Source organism: Pholcus phalangioides, unplaced genomic scaffold, assembly GCF_987345545.1.
Source record: "Pholcus phalangioides strain wild (caught in Gottingen) unplaced genomic scaffold, Ppha-v1.0 ptg000008l_1, whole genome shotgun sequence".
Taxonomy (NCBI): Eukaryota; Metazoa; Arthropoda; class Arachnida; order Araneae; family Pholcidae; genus Pholcus; species Pholcus phalangioides.
The window spans coordinates 49237096-49262503 of NW_028301601.1; the positions used below are offsets into that span (position 1 = coordinate 49237096).

At 39.7% G+C, this 25408-nt stretch overlaps 1 protein-coding gene across 1 annotated transcript; it reads left to right on the plus strand.

Moving 5' to 3' along the window:
* Positions 1-1321: 1321 nt before the first annotated feature.
* On the plus strand, positions 1322-6348 carry LOC149084435 (beta-1,3-galactosyltransferase 6-like). Its single transcript, XM_089234825.1, has 3 exons — positions 1322-1433; positions 2854-2938; positions 4514-6348. Exons 2-3 carry the CDS (start codon positions 2928-2930, stop codon positions 5511-5513), a joined length of 1011 nt encoding a protein of 336 aa, XP_089090951.1. The 5' UTR covers positions 1322-1433; positions 2854-2927; the 3' UTR covers positions 5514-6348.
* Positions 6349-25408: the final 19060 nt, after the last annotated feature.

The following is a 25408-nucleotide window of genomic DNA, read 5'->3' on the forward strand; positions in this document are numbered from 1 at the left end:
GAGACAACTGAAGAGACATTGTCACGTTAGCGAAACAAGTGGATGGAGAATGGTTCAATGATATAGATATAGAAGTCGAACAGCTAATTAACAGCAGTTTAGAGGTATTGATCGAAGAGCAATTAATGCAGTTGACTGCTCCTGAAACTGAAGCGGTACCAGATTAAGAAGATCAAGTTAAAAAAGTAGAAGACAAGTTTACCATTCCGCTATTATTACATAGCGGAAGGGCTTCGCACGCTCAAATCAGCAATAGATTGTTTTCATAACATAGATCCGTCTATGGTACGCTCTTCACATGTAGAAAAATTGGTAGAGGAAGCCTTGTCATCATATCCCAACATACTTGATGATATGAAGAAGAAACGGCCAATAGAAATCACTATGTTCTTTCAGAAAACATCGCCAACAATTTCTGCACCCTCTTTTACATTCCCTTATACCTCTGCGTTACCCTGCTCTTCCCATGCTGTTCAATAAACGAGCTGTTTATAAGACAACCATAAGTATTCTTTATGGGCATTGTATAATATTTTATCATGTGTATATATTGTTTATAATGTTTCTAATTACATTTTTAATTGGGTTACTTTATTTTTGAAATATATGACATCGATATTTGTTATGGGCATCTTTCTCTCAGCCACTTCGCTGGGCATTTTGCCTGTTGTGGTGTTGTATTTGTATTTGTATATACAAGAAAAAACTATGGTTTCGGTTATTCGCGGATTTACCGTATTCGCGATCACCCCTGGAACGTAACCCCCGCGAATACGGGGGGCCGACTGTACCCATGGAGGAAAAAATTCTTTCATCATGGACTGTACCTTATTTTTCCTCTAAAAAAGGAGTTAGTAGTAGTTGATTTATGGACAGCTCAGTGTTTATGGATAGTTTTTTTTTTTCATATGTTCGCGATCAAGTTTTCAAATTTTTTTGAGAAATTTTTTCAAATAATGAAATTTTTATCGGTAGCAATGAATTGAAAAACAAAATCAAATGATGATTTTTTTTATTTATACGATTGAAAAGAAAAACTATCTGATCGACATGTGTGACCATACATCCTGTCCATATTTCCCTGGACACAATTTATTTTTACACAGTATTCAGCTATTTCTTTGTTTTAGTTTGAATGCTCATTTTATTGAGAGAGCTAATAAAGTTCGTTTTGAAAATTTTCAATCGTAAATTCATAATTTAATGTGAATTTTGCGTCAATGAGATGTCACGGTTTATTTTTTCAATTATGGTAACAATTTATTAATGTTGTTGATGATAGGAAAATATTCCCTAAGTTTATCCCTACTGTGTTGACTTTGTGTGAACTGTAAACAAAAAGAAAAGCAGTCGGTGTTTGTTTGTATGGTGGATAGAACATATCTATAGGAGCATTTCTTGTCATCTATTACTTTAAAAATTTTCAAATATATGTATGTTTATGTTGAAAATTTTCCATTGTTTTTTAAGCTTCATTGTAAAATATTTAGGGGGTTCACTTTAGGTAGTTAGCAAACCCATTCATGTAACCATGCTCCCCCCCCCCAAGCGGGGATGCTAACATCGCTCTAGCATGTGGTCTCAGAGATCAATCTCAGTTTTTCATATCATTTGCTGAAAAATTAATAATGTGGGGGATAAGGAGTACCGAACCTCCTAACCTGGGCCAGGGCCGAAACTAGAAGGGGAGGGCAAAGGGGGGCAACTGCTCTGAGTAAATATTTTTTGGAGGGGGGACGAAACAAAAAACACAGGAAAATATTACCAAATTTTGCAGTGAAAGGGGTGGAAAATGACATCTGCCGCCCCCCCCCCCAAAAATCCTGATGACCTGCTTGCCCCCCCCCCCACCCACATTCTTTGCAATGGCTCAACTTAGGGATTTGGGGGGGAAGGGACATATAATAGTGGTCTATTCTTTTTATATGCATAGTTGTAATATTCATCTATGAACCTCCTAACCTGGGCCAAGGCCGAAACTAAGAGGGGAGGGCAAAGGGGGCTAACAAACGCTTGAATATGTTACTGTCAAAGCCTGAAGTGCGGTCAATTCACAAATCAGCCAATGTCAGATTTTCGGAAATGATTCATGCTTCGGCAGGCCAAAGTTTGACGATTTAAGATGGTCTGGTAGACATCAAATCCATGTTTTTTTTTTCATTGCTAATGTGTGGTACAAGGCATATATATATATAAAGGCTGTATTATATTGGCTCCATGCGACAAGAATAAAAAAAAGAATTGCAGCATCGTGACTGTGGTTTGTTGAGTTGCCATAACTAATATGGCCATAATTATGCCGGAAAAATTCCCCATTTAAGCGATCACCCCAGTATCATGTCTTTTGTTATTTGACTTCGGCCCGGTATCTCCTGCCACTTCGTGAACTGGTTGACCAAAGCCCGAAATTCAGACATTGTCCTGTCCAATGTCCGAATTTTAGAAAAATGAAAGAATTTGCTTAAGGGATAGTGATTTTTAAGTCCTGAATGCAGCGTATAACGAAGAGGTATTGGAGGATGTGACAGTAAAAGGCCTGCACAATCCATATGTACATCTCTGTATGAACTATAGTAAAAATGTGTAATTGCAAGGGTAGTTACTCTTAAAGAAACACCAAATAGACAGGTTCTGTCTGTGTACTCATTCTTCTGTGATAAATAATGTCCGAGAATTATTGAACATTGTGGTATCACTGTATTTGTGTGCAGGTTGGAAATATCATTCGTTTGTGACTAGATTAGTAGCAAGTGAACAAATTTTTAAGCTGAAGTACCACTTTATAACAATCACAAAAATTGTCTGCATTAACGTGTCTATTAAATCATTGTTTTTCACCTTTTCTTTCTTCAGGATATTGCATGTGGTGGACGGAATAGGATATTCATCGCTCAGCCAGGAATGCTGTTGATTTTTGTTCAGAATTGATGTCACCAAGGTAATGAAACCCAATCATTTTATTGATAATGAATGTGAAACTTGAAATATTTTTCTAGTGCAGTTATCATAGCCGTCAAGTCTTCCAGATTTTTACTCCATCTCTCGGACTCCTGAAAAATAAGCTAAGATTCCGTGTGCGGGTTACTCCAAGTTCAGCTATTATTTTTATCGCCAACTGATTACCTTGCGCTTTAAGACTTTTCATTGGCAATAATGATGTTTTTCAAGCATGTTAGCTATTCTAATTTCTTATTAAACTCTTCGCCCTTAGTAAAATTTATTGAGCAATAGGTCGAAGCCCTGTTTTTCGTCATGCTTTCTTTTTTTTGTGATTTTTTTTAATAGATGAGCATTCTTCAGTCAGAAGAAAAAAACTTCATCTTTTGACTGAATTCAGCGTGACATCTGCAAGACGAGAAATGTGACTCTAGCATGGTTTTGAACAGTGAACAAGAAATTTGGTTGGGTGTTGTGTCAGAACTGCCCTTAGGGTTTTACAGCAGTGCAATCACACTGGGCCCTGCGCGTTCTTTGGCCTGGCATAAATTATTGGAGGCTTTCACCAATTTTTAAATTATTTCTTGCGTTAATTCTGAATTTCTATCAACTCTGGAATTATTTCTCTAAATTATTTTTAATTCACAAATTCTAAAATTTTCATTAGTTTAAGGGGAAATGATTTGTCTCATTAGTTTAAAATTACTTTCAGTGCTGAATTTTTATCAACTTTTGTGTTAATTTACATTTAATCGTGTGTTTAAATTTTTTGTATCGGTATTTCTCACCATTTCTGTATATTCTGAAGTAATAGATGCCGATTCCTTTCCTCCATTTCAGGGAGGGAGGTCCTAAGTAGTTTTGGTGCCCCGAAATTTTTGAGCCGGCGAATGAATTCTTTTGAATTTGGCGCAACCCCGCTTATGGAATCTTAGCCTGAAAATTAATTAGATCTCCCAAATTTTCACTGTGCTTGTAGAAAATCCCTGCATTTTGGAGGGAAAAAATATTAATAAAGAATTTACCCCTGGGAAAAAAAGACCATTGGTCTCGTTTTTGATCCCCAAAAAGTGCATCGTAAGCATAATGTAAATTAAATTGTCACCATTGTGTGACAAAAATGTATATGATATTTTTTGGGGGTGGAAAGACAAAATTCACCAAATAGCCAATGTCAATTCGGCCTTTTGACAACCTTTCCGGAGAGTGGGGGCCACTTCATTGGTTTGAAAATGTGTCACGGGCCACTTAAGTGAGCTGGAACAATGCCATGGGCCACTGAAGTGAGCTGGAACAGTGCCATGGACCATTTGTGTGATCTGAACCTGTGCCGCAGGTCACTTAAATGATCTGGAACTGTTACACAAATCACTCAAGTGATCTATAAATTTGCTGCAAAGTTAATTAGGTGTTAGGTTGTTACCACGTCGGAAGACTCCGCGAGCCATGGGTTGAGCATGTATGTTTTACTGTATTGCAAATTGTGCTAGCTCTCATTCTTACATCAGTGTCTTTTTTATGTGCATGTTCAAATGCCTTTACTGATTTAGTTTTCTTTGCTCTTTTTTATCCTAAGGTTTTGGATATTTATGAGATTGTTTTCGAAACCACTCGGAACCGTAGTTTTTCTCTTTCCACTGGTTCTTTTCTTCTGGCTTGGTTATCTGTATGGTGTTGCACAAAATACTGAGCAATGTGCCGTCAGAGCCTTTGAGTCACGTAGTGTGATTGATGATGCCAAGCCTAAAACAGTTGGGCACCGCGCAGAACTCCTGGTACTTATATTCAGCGCACCTGGCAACATTGAAAGAAGGGAGACCATCCGCAAAACATGGTTGATGTTGAAAGGAAGGCGGAACATCTTGCATTTCTTTGTGATCGGAGTCGCATCTGTAGATTCTACAACAAAAACAGACCTCGTCAAAGAGAGCGCTTCAAACAGGGACCTTGTTCTTCTTCGGAAAGTGAGCGATTCCTACTCTAAATTGTCCAAGAAGCTACTTGAATCTCTTAGGTGGGCAGATTTACATGCTAGCTACACTTTTCTTCTGAAAGTGGATGACGACAGTTTCGTGCGATTAGACACCCTTTATAATGACTTGAGCGAGAGGCCACGTGAGCGATTATACCTTGGGTTCTTCGACGGTAGAGCTCAAGTAAAGACTAGAGGTAAATGGATGGAGGAAAGCTGGAACCTATGCGACACTTACCTACCTTATGCCAAAGGCGGAGGCTATGTACTTACTGCTGATTTGATTAGATACCTATCTACAAACATTGATATATTTTCATTGTATAAAAATGAAGACGTCTCTCTTGGTGCATGGCTAGCACCCTTGAATGTGAGGCGAGTTCATGATCCAAATTTTGACACAGAATTCCAATCACGAGGCTGTTTCAATTCATACAAAGTAACGCATAAACAAACAGAGGCCATGATGCAGAAGAAATACCGAAACATCATGACGAAAGGAAGAATGTGTCACCTTGAATACAGGAACAAACTGTCCTACGTATATAATTGGAACGTTCTGCCATCTCAGTGTTGTGTCCGTAACGATAGCACTGTCCCTTGAAAACACATTTTTCAATACTTCCCGAAGCTGACGCATCTCAACCGCACATGCATCATAGCATTGTCATCTTAAGTACTCATAGATCTGTGCAGAGCCGTAACTAGGCTGGGGAAACCCGGGGCCCGGAGCCAAATGGGGGCCCTCACAAATAATGTACAGTTATTTTGCATATTTTTCCCCTTTTAAGGGCCCCCCCCCCCAAGAAAATGTTTACCCCGAGAAGGCACGCTAAATCCCTGGATCTGTGGTTGCTCATTCTTGAGCTTTATGTACAGATTTTGATTTCTGAATATATTCTTGGGGTTATTTAAACCTGTTACGCATGCTCGCACATCTACCTGCTTCGATGGCATTGCATTGAGGCCTGATTAATAAACATGTTTTTCTGCTGCGAGAAAGTTTACAGCCCAAGGTTGTAAGCTATGTCTCCGGGAAGAACTGAAAAGTTTCCTAGAGAAAGGGAAGAGTTCAGAAGGTTTGAAAACCTCTGTTATATCCTAATGACATCAGTTACGTATATAATAAATTGGTTTTCAGTATAAGACATACCGAAAATCCATTTATACCAAACATTATATTATTCATTCTATTGAAATTAAGTGAAAAATACCATGTTGTTGCACTTTGTGAGGTTTTTATACTGAATTTTAAAATTTTTATACTCAAATCGACACCACATGCAATGTTTTATAAAAGAGCTGCACATAGATATGGCAATTTCGATTTGCTTGCTTTGATGGATGAGATTAGTATGCATGTGAATGTTCACACACTCAAAACATGCACAAACTTGTACGTAAATTTACGATTTCACTAAACGTTTTTGGCACTTCAACACTGTTTCGAGATGGTATTAATTTCATAGAATTTGCTGGTTGCGCTAGTTTTTTGTGTTGAGTGAAAATGTTTTTCTTTATCAAAATATGTAGTTTTATGTAAAAATTTGCTTTTGTATGTATATTGGTGCTGCAAAATTATTATTTTCACTCATGTCCTTAAATGATCCTTACCATCCAGTTGCTTTCACAGCTGTTGTCACAAGAAAATTTTCATGAATAATGTTTATTCCCTTAAGCGTTTCATATTTTACGGAATTCATCAATGTTAAGAAATGGCCGTACCTAAGACATTTTAGATAAATTCTGAAAAAAAAGCTAAATTATTACCATTTCCATGCTCTCCTATTTTATATGAATCTATCCCTGCATTCTTCACTACACGAGTAGATTCATCCTAGCATAGGAAAAAATGAGACTCTTCAGTAAGTTACATACTTAAAAGTCTCATTTGGGTATTCTTTATTGAAACGAGGGATTCTGAATTTTTTTATGTTCACTGCACCCTTGGTATTTTCATACACAATGTGGTTGGGCTTGAGAAATCCAAGGCACCATAGCAACTGAAACATAGGCATTGGCACCTTAAATTTTCTATGCGTGATGACTAAGTTGAGACCTCAGGATAATACATAATTTTGGGAAAAACACAAAAAAAATTAATTTGGCTCCATAAAAAAATGTTTCACTCCTAGAAATTTTTGCTAGTGCCTAATTTATTTTTTGATTTGTCAAGCCCTGCAATATGGCGCCTTTTACCTTAGTTTAAAGTATATCTGTGGTACCCTATATTGCTGTGAAACACTGGTTAATGTTTTACCTGAGTCACTGATAGCCTCTTCCAGTCATAATCTTCAAATGTATACGAATGCTGTTCTCTTTTGCTGCAGAGAGTAGCATAAAATCAAAGCTGGTTACTCTTTAACCAGCTTTGCATAAAATACAAATGAGCCGAGTTTGTGGGACTCGAACCCACAACCTTTGCTATGTGCGTCTCACACTCTAACCACTGTACCTATTGTGGATGTCAAACCTATGTAGCCACAAGTATATCCATTATATTAAACGTCGCCAGAAAATGTGTTGGCGCCAACCAACAGTCGCCAGAAAAGCACATGCATGCGCTTTCTGACAATGCTTAATCTGCACAACACTGTAGCGAGATGCTTCCGTTTTCTTTTGTATAGCACATAGTCCTCAAAGAAGGATTTTGATCAGTAATGTCACGCATGCGCCATTACTTGTGCGCTGCTTGGTGCATTGCTTCTATTACCACTTGCGTTTTTCTGGCGAATGTTGGTTGGCGCCAACATATTTCCTGGCGACGTGTAACAATAGATATACTGGAGATTGAGGGTTCGAATCCCGCTCAGATCGGCTGTCACTTTTTTCCCCTCCCTTCCATCTTCAATTACTTGATCTCTTAAATTAATTTATTGTTCTGGTTCTGATCTTTCTAGTAAAAATTGAAACTTCAGAACATTTCTGGCCGCGGTATAGTATTACCCGCACCCGTTTTTTGGAACATTCTGTTTGAACTTATCAGTTTTGCCATGTTTCTGGTTGTGGTGATGAAAACAGAGTTGATATTTTCAGGTCCGGGGGCAGGGGGCCCCTTTATCGGCCCGAAGAGCAAAGCGACGTGCGAGGGGGGCCGAGCAGGGCCGCAACTAGATGCTTGGTCACCCGGGGCATGTGCACATTTTGGCGCCCCCTTGTAATGTTGAAGGAGAGGTTTGAGAATAAAACTTGCGCCCCCCTCCCCCTCTGAAAAAAAGTAACCTTTCTCATATTGCGCATGCGGAAGAAGTGGATCAAAAATCATTCTTTGGTGACTAAAGTGTTGTCTAGTTTTGGATGTTGTAAGCATCGAGCTTATATTACTCCTTATTATATTAATAGTAATATAAGCTTGATGGTTGTAAGGTCTGTTATTCGTTTTAGCAAGATTTTTGGCAAGAGTTATCGAACATCAATATCGGTCAGCAACCATTCCACAATATTGGTAATTCAATTTATCTAAAGCAAATTAAAGATAAGTCAATATCTCTGAAATTCTAATATTTTCGCTAGCACAATTATCATGCATAATTTTGACATTCAGTTTTCAATCATTCAAGACTGCGCTAGCCTTTCAACGGAAGTGCTTAATGTTGTTATACTATATTTATGTTATACTTATCTTTCATTGTCTTTGTGCCAAAGTGTTTGAATAAATGTATTTTTTAAAATAATTTGCATTTGATGTACACTTAACGGGAAGGGCACAAATACAAATTTGTAGCTAGTAGTCCATAAGAGTAGTCCATAATGTTATCACAAAACTGTTACTTGAATCAAGAGGGAAATCGAAGCTGTCAGAGTTGCACAGTAAATTTTTTTTTTTTGAACATTAGTCTTATCGAGCAATGCTGAATTTTTCATACTTGTTTATTGTCGATTAACTTCATTTTGGCATTGTAGCATGTAATTAGAATGTGTACATTCGGGATAGTTCACCAAATAATTGTTGTTCCTCAAAAACTAACACGGCAGCTGTTGTTCCTCAAAAACTAACACGGCAGCTGTTGTTCACACGTCAGGAAACTCGATTTTAGGTACTGGAGGCAACTTGAAAGCACTGCTGTACGTCGTGTCCCATCGCATGTTGCGACATCCTTCCACCAGAGGCACTGCGATGGCGAAAAATATAAACATGAAATTTACTTGGAAATCTGATAATTTTAGTCCTATATTTTTCTTAACAGTATAAGTGTGAGAGTTCACCTGGACCACAAATGATCATATCCTGTGGCTTTTTATCAAATGGCTCGGGTTCCACTGCCATTTGCAGCGCGTATGCAGGAGCTTCAAAGCACTGCGGACCTGGAAATAAAGGTACTCAAATGAATATATCAATGGTAGTAATTTGATAAACTTTTTTCAAGTTAATCTAAAAATGTGTCGAAATTCACTCGAGACAAAATCTATAGCCCTCCGAGGGAGAGAATAGATTTAGAGCTGAAATACCAGGCTGACTCATCCGCAATCTTTGAGCAAAAATGTAAGGGCAGAATTGTCGCTACAGCCAGTCAATATTTCCTGTTCTGCTCTTTTCTCAACGATTTGACGTAGGACCACAATGCAGGTGGTCTGGCGCCCCGGGCACTGATTTCACTCTTTTCTTTCCGTTCAAAATTATGGTGAGGGGACGCCAAAATGTATATTGGCCCCGTACTATAGAGTAAGCTTTCGTTTCCAGTTGCGGCCCTGATTAGACGTCATTCGGAGCAGCAAACTCGTATTTTGTTCAAAGAAGGTGGACAACGAGTCCGCTCTTTATATGTGCTCTAGCTTTAGTTATGCTTAATTACGTGACAAGCGTGTATGTTACTGCTAATTCATGAAGTAACCGAGAATTTTGGCCAAAGTCCAAATCATTACTGAAAATTGGACTTTGGCCGACCAGTTCGATAAGTGGATGGAAGTCCGTGGTTGAAGTTCGATGGGCTGATGTAAGATAGTCCGGTAGGCTCCAATTCATTTTTTTCATCGCCAACGTGTGATATATAAGCTGTATTGGATTAGCTCCATATCACGAAAGAAAAAACTATTTTCATAATTAAAAAATTTTGAAAAAATAAAAGACGTAGTTTTTTCCTGTCAAATTTAGGGGAAAAAAGCCGCATCGTGACCGCAATATGATGGATTGCCATAGCTAACTTGGACATAATTATCACGAAAAAATACGCCAACTTGGCGATGACCCCGAATCATGCCTTTTTTTCGGACTTTGGTCAGGGATCTCCAGCCACTTCGTGAACTAGCTGGCCAAAGTCCCGAAATTCTGACATTGGCCAGGTCAATTTACAACAAAGTTTACCAATTTCGTGTTTTAAACAGTATCATAACTCTGCCACCAAAATAAGGAGGATTATAGCACACACAATTTTTTTCAATGGAAATACACTGCCGCAACCCATTTATTCAGGGAATGTGTGCATTGCCCCACTTCAGAAGTCGCCAAGATATAGCAAACTTGCTCATACCATAAGGATAGACAAGGAAGTTTCTTCCTTCCTGTCACGGGATTTCGGAGGGCAAAGCAAAAATTCTTTCTTTCCCTCTTCTCTCTCTCTCCTCTTTACTTTATATATATATATATGACCTTTCTTTTTCTTCCTTCTTTAGCGCTAGTGGCTTGAATTCCGCTGTTAATTGAAATCAATAAAATAATAATGTGGTCGGCTGAAGTTGGTTTTCTGTGGTTCCCAACTTCAAGGCGCAAATGCGAGCCGATCTCCCCGTTAAAAAGTCTCGCCACAGAGAGAAACAGTCCTACAACGATAAATCATTCAATCATAACACTTCACTTATAGTTAGAAAAACTGGTGGCAGATGGCAGCACTACACATAACAAGCATTACAGAGAAACAACAAAATTCACGTCAGGTTTCACTACACGTACACGCACATTCCCGCATGTACCGATTCGTTGGGGGTTCCGCGGGTGGGGGGAGGGTGCATGTGTGGTGTAGCAGTAGTAGGTAGGGCCTCCAAAAAATGGCTCGGGGATCCATGATATTCTTAAGTCAGCCACCTCGTTGGGCAATTTGCCTGTTGTGGCGTTGTATTTGTATTTGTATAACACGCTGAAAATAAAAGTCGTTTGCGACCTTAGATTCCATTGCAAAAATTGTTTATCTCACCACAACAAAAATATATTCTCTTTCCAAGGAGCATTCGGAAGTCAAATCTAGTTGCTCGAGAACTACAGTACATTTAAAAGATATTTTCAATCAAAACCTCTTGGTGACATACCCCAAGCCGGATGGCAGTAGTCCTGATGAGCAGTTGAGCGCATCTGAAACTCCTTCATACCCAGGAACGGCTTCGGAATAGGACCCTTCGAGTATCAAAAAAAAGTCTTGTTTCAACATAAATTAGTTGATTCCAGAAAATAGGTTACATTAATGTATACAGAGTTGGATACTATCGACCGTCCAATAATTACACTCGCGGTTCCTTGTAAAAAAACTGATATGTAAAGGTGATTTTAGTTTTTTGACCAATAACCCCTTCGCTTACAACCGATTGGCGAGAAATTTGCATGCTGTATATTTGACGAATCGGCGATAAATATGGTAACCGGTCCTAACTTAACCGCATGTTATAAAAAAGAGAAGGGGAAAAAGACAAATGAAAGGGAGAAACGGTAAAATAGATAATTTTTGATAATAATGTAGGTACAGAGTAGATTTCTCTTCACCTTCATCCTACCTGTTCTCTTTCACTCTCATAAGATACATCATATGTGGGGGGGGGGAATCACTACCAGGGTATACAAAAAAACCAAGAGGAGAAAAATTTACAGGTTTGGAACAAAGCTTCACGATGATGAAAAGAGAGGAAACAAAACAGAGAGAAAGAACTTGTTTGAATTTATTCCGCTGGCGTTTGGACGCAATATTACGTCCTTGATAGTAAAGTGGTTAAGGAGTTATAACGCTTTAAAAAATGATTACGCCACTTCATAATTCTGCTAAATTCACCGAGCGTACACAAAATACATAACTTGGTTTGGTTTTTTTTTAACTGATTACAAAGGTACCCTAAGATTCATTTGATTTGTCTCGTTTAAATGAATGAAGTTTCAATAACAATTTATGAGATGAGTTGTTTTTTTTTCCTGTTCCAACTCTGAAGTTTCCGAAAATTTAAATGTTGCATCCGTGACCTCCACAAGGGTGGGACTGACAGGGCTACTAAGGCCCCGAGACAATTGTCTTTTTTTTTCATGCTATAAATTCCTTATAGTGAAAATAAGCATGTTGAATGAAATCGATCACAGTTACAAATTGTCACGGTGAAGTTTAACAAATACAGTTTAAAAATGTTACTGCATCTCATTTATGTTATGAGCGCGCGTATGAAACAATACTCAAAACCGTGTTTAGAATAATAAACAGTAAAGAGATGGCTTTCATTTTTTTTGAAAATTGAGAGCTATATAAAGGTAAAGCATAATTTTTTTTTTTCGAAAAACGACACATAGGTGCATCTCAAAGGGGCGGCAACATTAGTCCGTTTCTGCTTAGAAATACCAGGACCTTTTAAGAGCATCATGGGGCCCCTGGGCCAAGTGATTTTTCTGAAGCCCTACCCGGCAAATTCTCGAAAATTTCAACCAGATCTCATTTTTGTGAGGCCCCTCTTCTCTTGAGGCCCGTGGGCCGTACCCGGGTGATCCCATGCGTTAAAACGGCACTGTCAACCTCTCTTCATATAAATACGCCCCCCGAATGAAGCTTTATCTGAAGAAGTGACAAAGTTCTGCGGGAATCAAGTAGGCTGAAATGAATTTCGTTAATATTTCAGCTTGATAAAAATCAATTGCAATCACAAGGAAACGAAAAATCTTCATTGCAACTTGTAGAATTTGGTGTGAAAATGCGTGAATGGATGAATATACTCGATAGGAAAAATACGAGAAACCACTAATTATGTTGAATGTCAATTCATAAAATAATTGAGTTTCTGATTTAATCGTTGTTAGTATTTTACTATTTCCATCCGTCTCCTTCGTCAAGTTACCATTTTTACATTATTCATTGAAGCTTTTTACGCGTAACAGTTTCAATGAAATTTTAAGGTTGCTCAAAACAGATTGTCATTTTATTGATCGACATGTGATCTGATTAAAACGGCAGAGTAAAAAAAAACGATCGCGCAGTAAACACTATACACTGCATGTACCTTCTCTCAAAAAAAATTGACTTGGCAGTGATGGAGAGAAAATTACCATATTTTTGGCAAAAAAGTATTGATTTTTGAGGGGGGGAAATCAATCAAAATCAAGGGGGGATCTATCGCTTTATAAATCTGGTGATAAGTTCGCCACTATAGTGGTCGACTGTGTTACATAATAACAAGATACTCTTGGTATAACATTACTCTTCACGAAGAGGAAAAGCTCCAATCAGGAAAAAGGAAGATCTGACTTGGCTTCCAACGGGATTGAATATTTCAGTTCATTTTCGAAAAGCTTGCAACCCTCTGTTGGGAATAATTTTACTTTCGTTCATTGTTTGGCATGTAACTAACTGACCGTTAAAAAAATCATACGTCACAAAAATTCAAAACGTTATAACTCCCTAAATATTTGTCCTACCCCAAAACGCGGAAAACACTTTTCTATACTATTTTTTTCCAAAGAATCACTTTTGCAATTATTGGGCGGTCGGTACTATCCACCCTGTACAAGCATTTCTTACTCTTTAACAAAACTCTTTAGAGAGAGGACGAGCATTCCCCCCCCCCCTCGGAAATTCATGAATGTGAGAGTGCAACAGCACTGTTGCACCCTGAGGGACCCTGCTATGACTAATATTTACGAGTAACTAACCATAGGCATAACTTACTTGAACCTAGCAAACATTACTCTGGGGAATTTCTAACGAGTTGGTCCGTGCCGGAAACAGGACCGCAATTAGATTCTTGGTCATCCAGCACACATTTTTGCGCCCCCTAGTAATGTTTAAGAGAGGGTTTAAAGGGGAAATTTCAGCCCCCTCTCTCTTGTCCGGCGCTCAAGGCACCAGACCCGTCTGCTCGCCCCGAAAGTTGTGGCCCTGGCCTTAACGTATAATTTATATTCATGTCGTCAGAGTTATGAGTGTTTCGTGTTATACTGGTGCTGTCTGCCATCGATATTCTGAAGTAAAATTGGCGGATGCCTGAATTTCCCTGTTCTGTAAATACCGTGTTGAAGGTCTGCCTGCTCTTGGTGAAAGGGACTGTAGCTAGAACTTACCGACTGAGCTATCATTTATATTATATAAATAGGCTTTTACAACTACCTTCAAGTAATCCAGCACAACGCTGATATATGTGAAGGATTAGCGATAATCCACAATAATTTACCACGTCACCATACTTGCCATCCTGGACTATAGTCCGCTAGTCCCCCCCCCCCCCGTAAATTCATCTCTGAGTTTGCTTTGAAGTGATGTCTTGGAAATCGGTAGGAAAAAAGGCAGGATAAGGAACAGCGATTGGCTCTAGTGACAATACTGACGTCCCACTTTCGCTTGAAGATGACGGATGAGTCGGCTTGCTATTTCAAGAAGCCGTAGTTTCGTCTGCAACATTTTTTTTTTACTTTAAATCATCGTTAGGCTATTTATCCTCACCGAATTATATGTATGGAAAAGAGAGAGAGAGATGACTCACCCAAGATCTCCAGTCCTTCTCTTTGGTCAAATTGACCTTCGAGGTGAAATCAGTCGCGTACGTCGATTCTTGAGAAGAGAGGTACTTCTTCGGCTCCACCACCAAGTGCTCATAAAATGCATAAGGAGAAGTTTCCTAAATCCAAAAAACAATAATAATAACTGTGAATAAATAAAAGTTCAGGAAATGGGATAATTTCTTATCACATTAAAATAGATAGCATCGATTGTAACGTGACAAGAAATTGATTATTGATTAAATTGACTTTACCCTCGCGATCGGTGACTCCAGAAGCAATTCGCTATTGAAATCGAGTTCGTAAGTTGTTTTCAATGGTCGTCGAAACATCGTTCAACGAAGTCGAGACTGAAATGAGAACTAATTAATAATTCGAAGCTCCGCCCTGGTAAGTTCTCGATTTAAATAAAAAAAATTTTACGTCCGATTCCGTGGCCAGGAAACACCCAATGAAAGACGTTTGCCATTCATTTTCATATTTTTTTGTTTGTTACATCGTAATATTGTTGCTTTATTTAGCACGTTATACTGTCATAACATTCATAAACTTACAAAAATGGTTGAAACACGCGTTCAGGTCTTAGGGCCTCCTCATACGAGGATACTCAAATCGAACTCAAGTAGCCTCAGCTGAGAAGTTGAATTGTCTTGAACGAGGCAACTCGACAAGTTGAGAGGAAACGACGCAGTGTTTACTTCACCGCCTTATCTCTCTGTGTATTGTAAACCGGGGTAGGAAAAATAAAATTTTCAGTAATTCTAGCACATGAAGTTGATTTTTTATTATAATTGTAAATAATTATCATCCTACACTATCATTTCCGCGAGAAAAAGGATAAATAGACAAAAATTATATATGGGTATGTCCATGATCCCATATTCTTGAGCAGGGCCCCTAGGTTGAAATCTTTAGCTGGTCCCCCCAAAACCAACTTTTCACGGGCCCCTTTTATAGTGAATTTATAGTATGAAAAACAAAAAATTATAGTAACCGTCCGTAAGTTCACACACACACACATGCTGTAAATATCTATTATTTTGACCGAGTGGTAGTTCTATAAGATGAAGGAGCTTTATTTCGATAAGGGGCCGTTCAAGTATTACGTCATCATCGATGGGGGGGGGGGGGGTTCCGATTTGCTGACTTTTGATGACAAGGGGGGGGGGGGTTGGATAATGCTTAGGTCATCAACCACTTTTTATGAAAATATGAAATATTTTTACTGGCATCTTACTCGGTGCGCCAAAAACGAGAAAAATCTTTCGATAGTTTGTGGGCAATTGAAGTAACATCCCTCCTATTGATAAGTGTCCTACAGAGTCACTTTAGTGATCTCTAAATGTTTCGCGGATCCAAGTGATCTGGAAATGTGTCCGGGCCGCTTAAGTGCTCTGGCAATGTGCCACGCATCACTTAAATAATCTGAGAATGTGCCGCGGGTAATTTGAGTGATGTAGAACCGCACTGGGGGCCACTTAAGTGCCCTAAAACTACGTCACATGTCACTCAAGGGATCTCTAAACGTGTCACGGATCGCTTAAATGTTCTGGAACTGTGTCTTGGGACCTTCAGCGTTCTGTAAATGTGCCGTTTAGTTCATTTTTACAAAATTAGGTTTGAAGAGGGCAGGCCGCATAAAGTAACCCCCAGGGCCATATTTGGTCCGCGGGCCAAGGAACTTTATGTGATTTATCATTATATGGCTTAGAGGGTGGGTTGCGATGAATTCCTTAAAGACAAATTTTGAGTTCATAGCCTTCAAATAACATTGAAATTAACAGAAATTGATGATAATAACATATAAAGGTATTTTCTTCCGAAATTTCAATTAAAAAAATTTTTTTTTTGCATTAAAAAATTAAATTTTTGATCGTGGAAAGGGGGCACGAGAGAATCCCCCTATGTCCCTCCCCCCCGTGTACGTCTCTGATCCCACCAATATGAGTTAGGTTTCAGAGAGGCAGAGCTGATGACGAAATTTTTCTGACAAGGGGGGGGGTCAGAGTTTTGCTTACTTTTGCTGACAAGAGGGGGGGAGGGGTCAAAAATGGCTAAAAATTTGCGTACGTAATACTTGAACGGCCCCTAAGAGCAAACAACATTGTTGTTACCGTACCGAGAGAAAAAAAATATAGCTGTGTTTATCTTGGGGAGAAGGGGGGATTTTTAAAATTTCTCCCTTTTGTAATCATTTTTAGGTTTCAGGAATCCTTTTTCTTTTTTTTCTTTCTAGGGTAAAAAATAGTGGGAATCATTATCTCTTCATTAGTGTGTGTTCGTATGTTTTTTTTCACCTCCACATACGCTATGACCAATCGACGTCGGAATTCGAGAACCCAAGTTGTCTCCAAAAAGGGCAGATATTCTGCTAGCCCCTTACGAGTGACGGTTAAGTTTTACTGTACATACTTTTAAAATCACATCACCGCATCTCATTATCATGGTGTCGTGACCAGGTTAGCCCATATGTGTTTAAGACCAACCTGGGGCAGGGGTATACACATTAGGGTGGAACGAAAAAAAAAAATTTCGAAATTGCCATTGTAATAGAATTTAAAATATGCCTTTATGTGAAGAAACGCCATTCCTAACTTTTTCCCCCAAAATTCAAACTCCTTGAGGTTCCTCATCGCCCCTAAAGTTTTACGCATGTGTGGAATTCTGGATGTGAAACATTACACCGTGGAGGAGGCTTTCCTATTCCCCTGAACACGTGATTTGTTCAGTGACCTCGATGTTTTTCCTTGTTTTCAGTATTCATTTGTAGTCTTACCCCTCAACTGAGAAGGTGTATAGCAGTCAAAATGTCGACCAGAAGCTTTCATCGTTGTGACATTTTAGGAAATCCTAAAGAGTTGGACTCTCAGGTCTTGCCCACTTATGGCGATGTTATGCTTTTTTATTTGCTGACTCAACGCATGACTCAATATGAAGGCACAACAATCAAGAAAAGATCCAGCTATTGCAGACATTCTTGAAATTATTGTGTCAAAGATAGAAAATATTTGGAAAACTGCTTCACTTCCTATGGTTTCTCACCAACGGATATACAAAATTTTCAAAGACTTTTACTGTAAATACAAGAATCTTCAGAAAAATATGAAAGCAAGGAAAGATTCTCAAACTTTCAAGTTGAACTTGAAATCTTTTCAGTGCGAAGCACGGAAATTGTTCGGCATTGCAGCATGCAAATGTGATTTTGAAGACTGTAAGTGTGACAAAATGAGAAAGGTTTCAAATTTAGAGCGAGATTTCTTGCAAGGTCAAAGAAGTACACGCAAGATGGCCATTGGTCGAGTAGATGTCCTAACAACGAAGAAATTGAAAAACAATGAACAAAGAAAAATGAAAATGGTATCTCGTTTGAAGTCATCTCAAGAAGAAACGGCGGAAACTAGTTCATCAACCACTGAAAACTCATCTATATCCAACGATTCTCAGGAAAGTGATCTATATGTGCTAAAACACAGTTTACCGTTGAAGTTAGCATTCCATCTACCAATACTGAAGCTGGTCCATCAATCGGTGTCGAAGCAAGTACTTCATTTGCTTTTGAAGTTCTACCATCATCCTCACAGATGAGAACTAAATTACCAGATGTTGCTCTTGCTTGTGATAGAACTGGTGTGTCTGATCGATCAGCTGCAATTATTGCGAATGCTGTGCTGGAAGATGTTGGGTTATTGACGAAAGAGAAGCAAAATATGACAATAGACCGGATGAAAATAAGGCGTGAAAGAGCATCACAGAGAGTTCTTTTGCAAGATAAAATTCCTAGAACAAATGTGCGAGGAATATATATTGATGGTTGAAAAGACAAAACCTTAGCTTATGTCAAAGAAGGTGATTCTTTCCATAGAAGAACCATATCTGAAGAACACATAACTATATTGCAAGAATCCGGGTCAATTTATCTCGGTCACACAACTCCAAGAAGCAGTAGAGCAAGGGATATAATCATCAATCCTAGACTTTTTGAAACAAGATTTTGATACGAAAGAATTGGTGGCGATCGGATGCGACGGAACTGTTACGAACACTGGTTATAAAAATGGTGTTATCAGATTAATAGAGTATGGTGATGCTAGTGCTGGTGGATGTGTCTGGTTGTTATTTCGGAAACATACAGTCATGACTCCTTTCTTTTTTTAGTTATTTAATAGAAGAGAGAGAGACTTTTAGGACATGTTCGGTCGACAGTTGGAGCCAGACTGGACTCCAATACAAGAACACACTAGATAATGCCTAGCTAGTAAGTGGCATAAAAAATATAATAAAAATATAAAAATTGTAGAAGACAAGTAGCGCCACAAGAGAAAGAAATGGGCCATCCCTTGCAATGGCTTATTTGTCTTTTTCACTTCAATGAGTTACCTCTAAGGCATCTTGTGAAGCATCTAGATGGATGTTCCATCAGTCCACGCGGGCTTCAAGGTGATATCGGACAAAGTTTGGAAAATTGTGAAGGATTACCTATTGTGAAATTTAAACCAATCTCTAATAACCTTCCGATAATGGACAGTGACAACAGTGATTTAAGTGCAGATCAGAGATATCTTGTGGAAATGGTACGGGCAATAGAAATGGGTGATTTACCTGCTTCGTTATCACACCGTGATCCAGGTAAATTTTCGCATGCTAGGTGGCTAACGACAGCTAACGATATTTTAAGGTTATACTCTGCAACAGAAAATCCCAATGAAAATCTCAGCATTTTGACTGAGTACATAACGAAAGTTTAAGCACCAATGTGGTTCAACATTAAGATAAAGTCATCATGTGCTGATGGAGCAAGACATTTGTTCAATTTAGTGGAGTCATCCAGGTTTTTACCTGACAAAATATTATGCATCATTGACCCAGTTATTCAAAGGAACGCTTTCTATGCCCACCCAGAGAATTTATTGCTCTCTTATTACTCTTACTCTCAGATGAGAATCTCATTTACAAAGAAATGGGAATCAAGAGAATTCTGAAAATTAGAAATGAAGGATTATCAGAAGCAGAAATCTATATATTCCATGTTCCGAAAATAAACTTTTCTGCTAAGCACTATTCGGAACTAATTGCATGGGATCAAGTGCGAGTGACTGAACCACCTATTATAAAAAATCAGGAACTGGACCCACAAAAAATGATCTGAACCTGTTTTTCCATCTATACCGAATTTTACCGTGTCACACACAAGCAGTTGAACGGTGAATACGACTCGTAACTGAAGCATCTCTTGCTGTATCAACAACCGAGAGTCGTGAAGGCTTCATTCAAGCCAGAATAAAATCAAGGAGTACTCTTCCATCGTTTGAAAAAAAAAGTGGACTATTTTGCGAAAAAGTGAAATGTAATAACAGTGTGATAACAGAGGAAGCAATAAAGGCATTCTCCTGACACCTATATCGTCAAACTATGTTGGTTTTTTTTTTAAATTTGGAACATGGTTATAGTTTTGTCCCCATCCCCCTTCCCAAAAAAAAGGTTTATTTTCATCTCCCTCTATCAATCACTTTATTCGGAGTGCTTGAAAAATTCTCCTTTCAACTGCCATGACAGCTGCAATGTTGCATATCTGCTTGTCAGTTATTACTTATATATGGAACACTTAACTTGTATTTTTTTCTCTGGGTTTATATATATATACTAGGGGGGCTCTGCCCCCCTGCCGCCTTTGGCGGCCAACCCCCCCCCCCCCCCCACTTCTCTCCCGGACATATCTTGTTTATTTCGTCCCACTTCATCAGCGTGCTATGGAAAAGGGGAAAGGGACGTGTGAAAGCACCAGCCTACTGAAGAAGCGAATTTTAATGAAAATAATAATAAAGCAACAAAAAACAAATGAGATTCATCAAGTATCCCCAGAAAACTTCCCCATGGGGTCCCCAGATTCAATTCGCTGAATTTCAGTGGGGCCCCACACTGGATATATCTTGGGCTACCGATGTGTTGCAAATTTTACAATGTTAAACCACAAAAATCAATGAGATACATTCAGGGGCACCGAATTACAACCTGCCAACATTTCCATGAAGCCCTGACCTGCAAGCTTGTCGGACAACCCCCTGTGAGAATTTTTCATTTTTATCAATTTTACAACGAATAAAATCCAGGGCCCCACATCCAGTAGCGGGGACACAATACGCAGATTTTTAGTGGGGCCCCAGACTGGCTATATCTCGGGTTTCGGCTGTGGCAAATTCTACAACAGAAAAGAATGAGATTCATCCAGGGCCCCCAAAATCAAACCTGTAAACATGGAGCCCCCCGACTTGGAAGCTTGTTGGTCATCCCCCGGTGCGAGTGCCATGAAAAATTTTCATTTGTATTCGTTTTACCAACGAATAAAATTCAGGGCCCCAAAATGAAACCTGTAAACATGGGGCCCTGACTTGGAAGCTTGTCGGTCATCGCCCGGTGCGAGTGCCATGAAAAATTTTCATTTGTATTCGTTTTACGAACGAATAAAATCCAGGGCCCCCAAACAATTACCCGGGACACCAATTCGCATACTTTTGGTGGGGCCCCAGACTGGCTTTATCTCGGGCTTCCGCTGTTGCGAATTCTACAACAGAAAAGAATGAGATTCATCCAGGGCCCCCAAAATGAAACCTGTAAACATGGGCCCCGACTTGGAAGCTTGTCGGTCATCCCCCGGAGCGAGTGCCATGAAAAATTTTCATTTGTATTCGTTTTACCAACGAATAAAATCCAGGGCCCCCAAAATGAAGCCTGTAAACATGGGGCCCCCGACTTGGAAGCTTGTCGGTCATCCCCCGGAGCGAGTGCCATGAAAAATTTTCATTTGTATTCGTTTTACCAACGAATAAAATCCAGGGTCCCCAACCAATTACCCGGGACACCAATTCGCATACTTTTGGTGGGGCCCCAGACTGGCTTTATCTCGGGCTTCCGCTGTTGCGAATTCTACAACAGAAAAGAATGAGATTCGTCCAGGGCCCCAAAATGAAACCTGTAAACATGGGGGCCCCCGACTTGGAAGCTTGTCGGTCATCCCCCGGTGCGAGTGCTATGAAAAATTTTCATTTGTATTCGTTTTACCAACAAATAAAATTCAGGGCCCCCAAAATGAAACCTGTAAACATGGGGCCCCCGACTTGGAAGCTTGTCGGTCATCCCCCGGAGCGAGTGCCATGAAAAATTTTCATTTGTATTCGTTTTACCAACGAATAAAATCCAGGGCCCCCAAAATGAAACCTGTAAACATGGGGCCCCCGACTTGGAAGCTTGTCGGTCATCCCCCGGAGCGAGTGCCATGAAAAATTTTCATTTGTATTCGTTTTACCAACGAATAAAATCCAGGGCCCCCAACCAATTACCCGGGACACCAATTCGCATACTTTTGGTGGGGTCCCAGACTGGCTTTATCTCGGGCTTCCGCTGTTGCGAATTCTACAACAGAAAAGAATGAGATTCGTCCAGGGCCCCAAAATGAAACCTGTAAACATGGGGCCCCCGACTTGGAAGCTTGTCGGTCATCCCCCGGAGCGAGTGCCATGAAAAATTTTCATTTGTATTCGTTTTACCAACGAATAAAATCCAGGGTCCCCAACCAATTACCCGGGACACCAATTCGCATACTTTTGGTGGGGCCCCAGACTGGCTTTATCTCGGGCTTCCGCTGTTGCGAATTCTACAACAGAAAAGAATGAGATTCGTCCAGGGCCACAAAATGAAACCTGTAAACATGGGGGCCCCCGACTTGGAAGCTTGTCGGTCATCCCCCGGTGCGAGTGCTATGAAAAATTTTCATTTGTATTCGTTTTACCAACAAATAAAATTCAGGGCCCCCAAAATGAAACCTGTAAACATGGGGCCCCCGACTTGGAAGCTTGTCGGTCATCCCCCGGAGCGAGTGCCATGAAAAATTTTCATTTGTATTCGTTTTACCAACGAATAAAATCCAGGGCCCCCAAAATGAAACCTGTAAACATGGGGCCCCCGACTTGGAAGCTTGTCGGTCATCCCCCGGAGCGAGTGCCATGAAAAATTTTCATTTGTATTCGTTTTACCAACGAGTAAAATCCAGGGGCCCCAACCAATTACCCGGGACACCAATTCGCATACTTTTGGTGGGGTCCCAGACTGGCTTTATCTCGGGCTTCCGCTGTTGCGAATTCTACAACAGAAAAGAATGAGATTCGTCCAGGGCCCCAAAATGAAACCTGTAAACATGGGGCCCCCGACTTGGAAGCTTGTCGGTCATCCCCCGGTGCGAGTGCTATGAAAAATTTTCATTTGTATTCGTTTTACCAACAAATAAAATTCAGGGCCCCCAAAATGAAACCTGTAAACATGGGGCCCCCGACTTGGAAGCTTGTCGGTCATCCCCCGGAGCGAGTGCCATGAAAAATTTTCATTTGTATTCGTTTTACCAACGAATAAAATCCAGGGCCCCCAAAATGAAACCTGTAAACATGGGGCCCCCGACTTGGAAGCTTGTCGGTCATCCCCCGGAGCGAGTGCCATGAAAAATTTTCATTTGTATTCGTTTTACCAACGAGTAAAATCCAGGGGCCCCAACCAATTACCCGGGACACCAATTCGCATACTTTTGGTGGGGTCCCAGACTGGCTTTATCTCGGGCTTCCGCTGTTGCGAATTCTACAACAGAAAAGAATGAGATTCGTCCAGGGCCCCAAAATGAAACCTGTAAACATGGGGCCCCCGACTTGGAAGCTTGTCGGGCATCCCCCGGTGCGAGTGCTATGAAAAATTTTCATTTGTATTCGTTTTACCAACAAATAAAATCCAGGGCACCCAAAATGAAACCTGTAAACATGGGCCCCGACTTGGAAGCTTGTCGGCCATCCCACGGAGCGAGTACCATGAAAAATTTTCATTTGTATTCGTTTTACCAACGAATAAAATCCAGGACCCCCCAACCAATTACCCGGGACACCAATTCGCATACTTTTGGTGGGGCCCCAGACTGGATATATCTTTTGCTTCCGCTATCGAAATTTTTCAACGTTAAAGCAGCAAGAAAACAATGAGATCCATCAAGGGCCCCTGGAAATGAAAACTTTTTACTTATACGTGAAATCTTCCCCGGGTACCCCGACCCTGTGTTGGGAGCACTGCTGTTGTGTGTGTATATTATACATATATATACCTCTCGGCATGGACCTCCCCCCCCCCCACAAAGGAAGGGCTGACAGGGGCCACAACGATTCTTATCACTTTTTGATTTTTCACACTATAAATTAATCACAGAGGGGCCCCCTGAAAAGCTGGTTTGGGGGCTCGAAATCTAAATTCCAGCCTAAGGGCTCTGCTGTAGGATGTAGGAGCCTCTTGGTACATGCACATAACATGGTCCCGATGGGTCAAATGGGTCCCGATATGTGAATATCGACCCAATATCGATATATGATATATGATATCATATCGATATATGAATAATATCGATATATCAATCGAAAACGACTTCCGTAACAGATTTCCGTCACTCAAAAATTTCACCCACTTCCGTCACTCGGTTGCTTAGCAACAGGCCCTTTTCGAGTTTGTTTGTGATTTTATATTATAGAATAGATATATATATATTCAGTTTTGCCTTATCTACTGAATAACTTTTAAATTAAGTGTTTTTCTTGTTTTAGAGAATGCTTTTTAAAAATCACCAACTTCATTTATGTTTAAAAAGATTTTTATAATGTGTACTTAGAAAAGTCTTTTTGCTCGACCTTTAGGGTCTGTGAGGAACCTCAAGATATTAAAATATTCAAATTCAAATTTCCTTTATTTAAGATTTTTAAACACAGTTAGAAAACATTTAGGGGCTAAGCAAGCTTGTGAGCCCACAAAACAATATCCGATACATATCTATCGGCATAAATAATAACGAGAGAAAAAAAAGAAAGGAAAAAACACACATACATATAACACCAAGAAATAAGTGGCAACAGGAATGGAATTGATAAACAAAAACTTTTGGCATTTAGCAGCGTATGCAAGATAAAAGAAGATTACATTACAATATCAAACAGATAATTTAAATCGTCTTGAGTTAACAACCAAGATTTTAAATTGACAAAAAAAGATGTACATGAAGATTGTTCTTTTATTAACTGAGGAAGTAAATTAAATATTTTGGGATCTAAAAAAAATAGAATTATAGTTCTTTGTTTTGGACGTTTCCTTATGCTCCGAAGAAAGAACTGAACTTGCCATTCAGTTCAGTTTGTGGGCTTGAATCGTAGAGAACTGTTGTGAACGAAAACTTCTGCTGTCGTCTGCTTCATTCTAGGTACTTTGTTTTTGATAGCTCCTCATGCTCCGAAGAAAGAACTGAACTTTCCATCCAGTTCAGTTTGTGGGTTTGAATCGTAGGAAACTGTTGTGCTGGAAAACTTCTGCTGTCGTCTGCTTCATTCTAGGTACTTTGTTTTTGATGGCTCCTTATGCTCCGAAGAAAGAACTGAACTTGCCATCCAGTTCAGTTTGTGGGTTTGAATCATAGGGAGCTGTTGTGAACGAAAACTTCTGCTATCGTCTGCTTCATTCTAGGTACTTTGTTTTTGATAGCTCCTTATGCTCCGAAGAAAGAACTGAACTTTCCATCCAGTTCAGTTTGTGGGTTTGAATCGTAGGAAACTGTTGTGAACGAAAACTTCTGCTATCGTCTGCTTCATTCTAGGAACTTTGTTTTGGACGTTTCCTTATGCTCCGAAGAAAGAACTGAACTTGCCATTCAGTTCAGTTTGTGGGCTTGAATCGTAGAGAACTGTTGTGAACGAAAACTTCTGCTGTCGTCTGCTTCATTCTAGGTACTTTGTTTTTGATAGCTCCTCATGCTCCGAAGAAAGAACTGA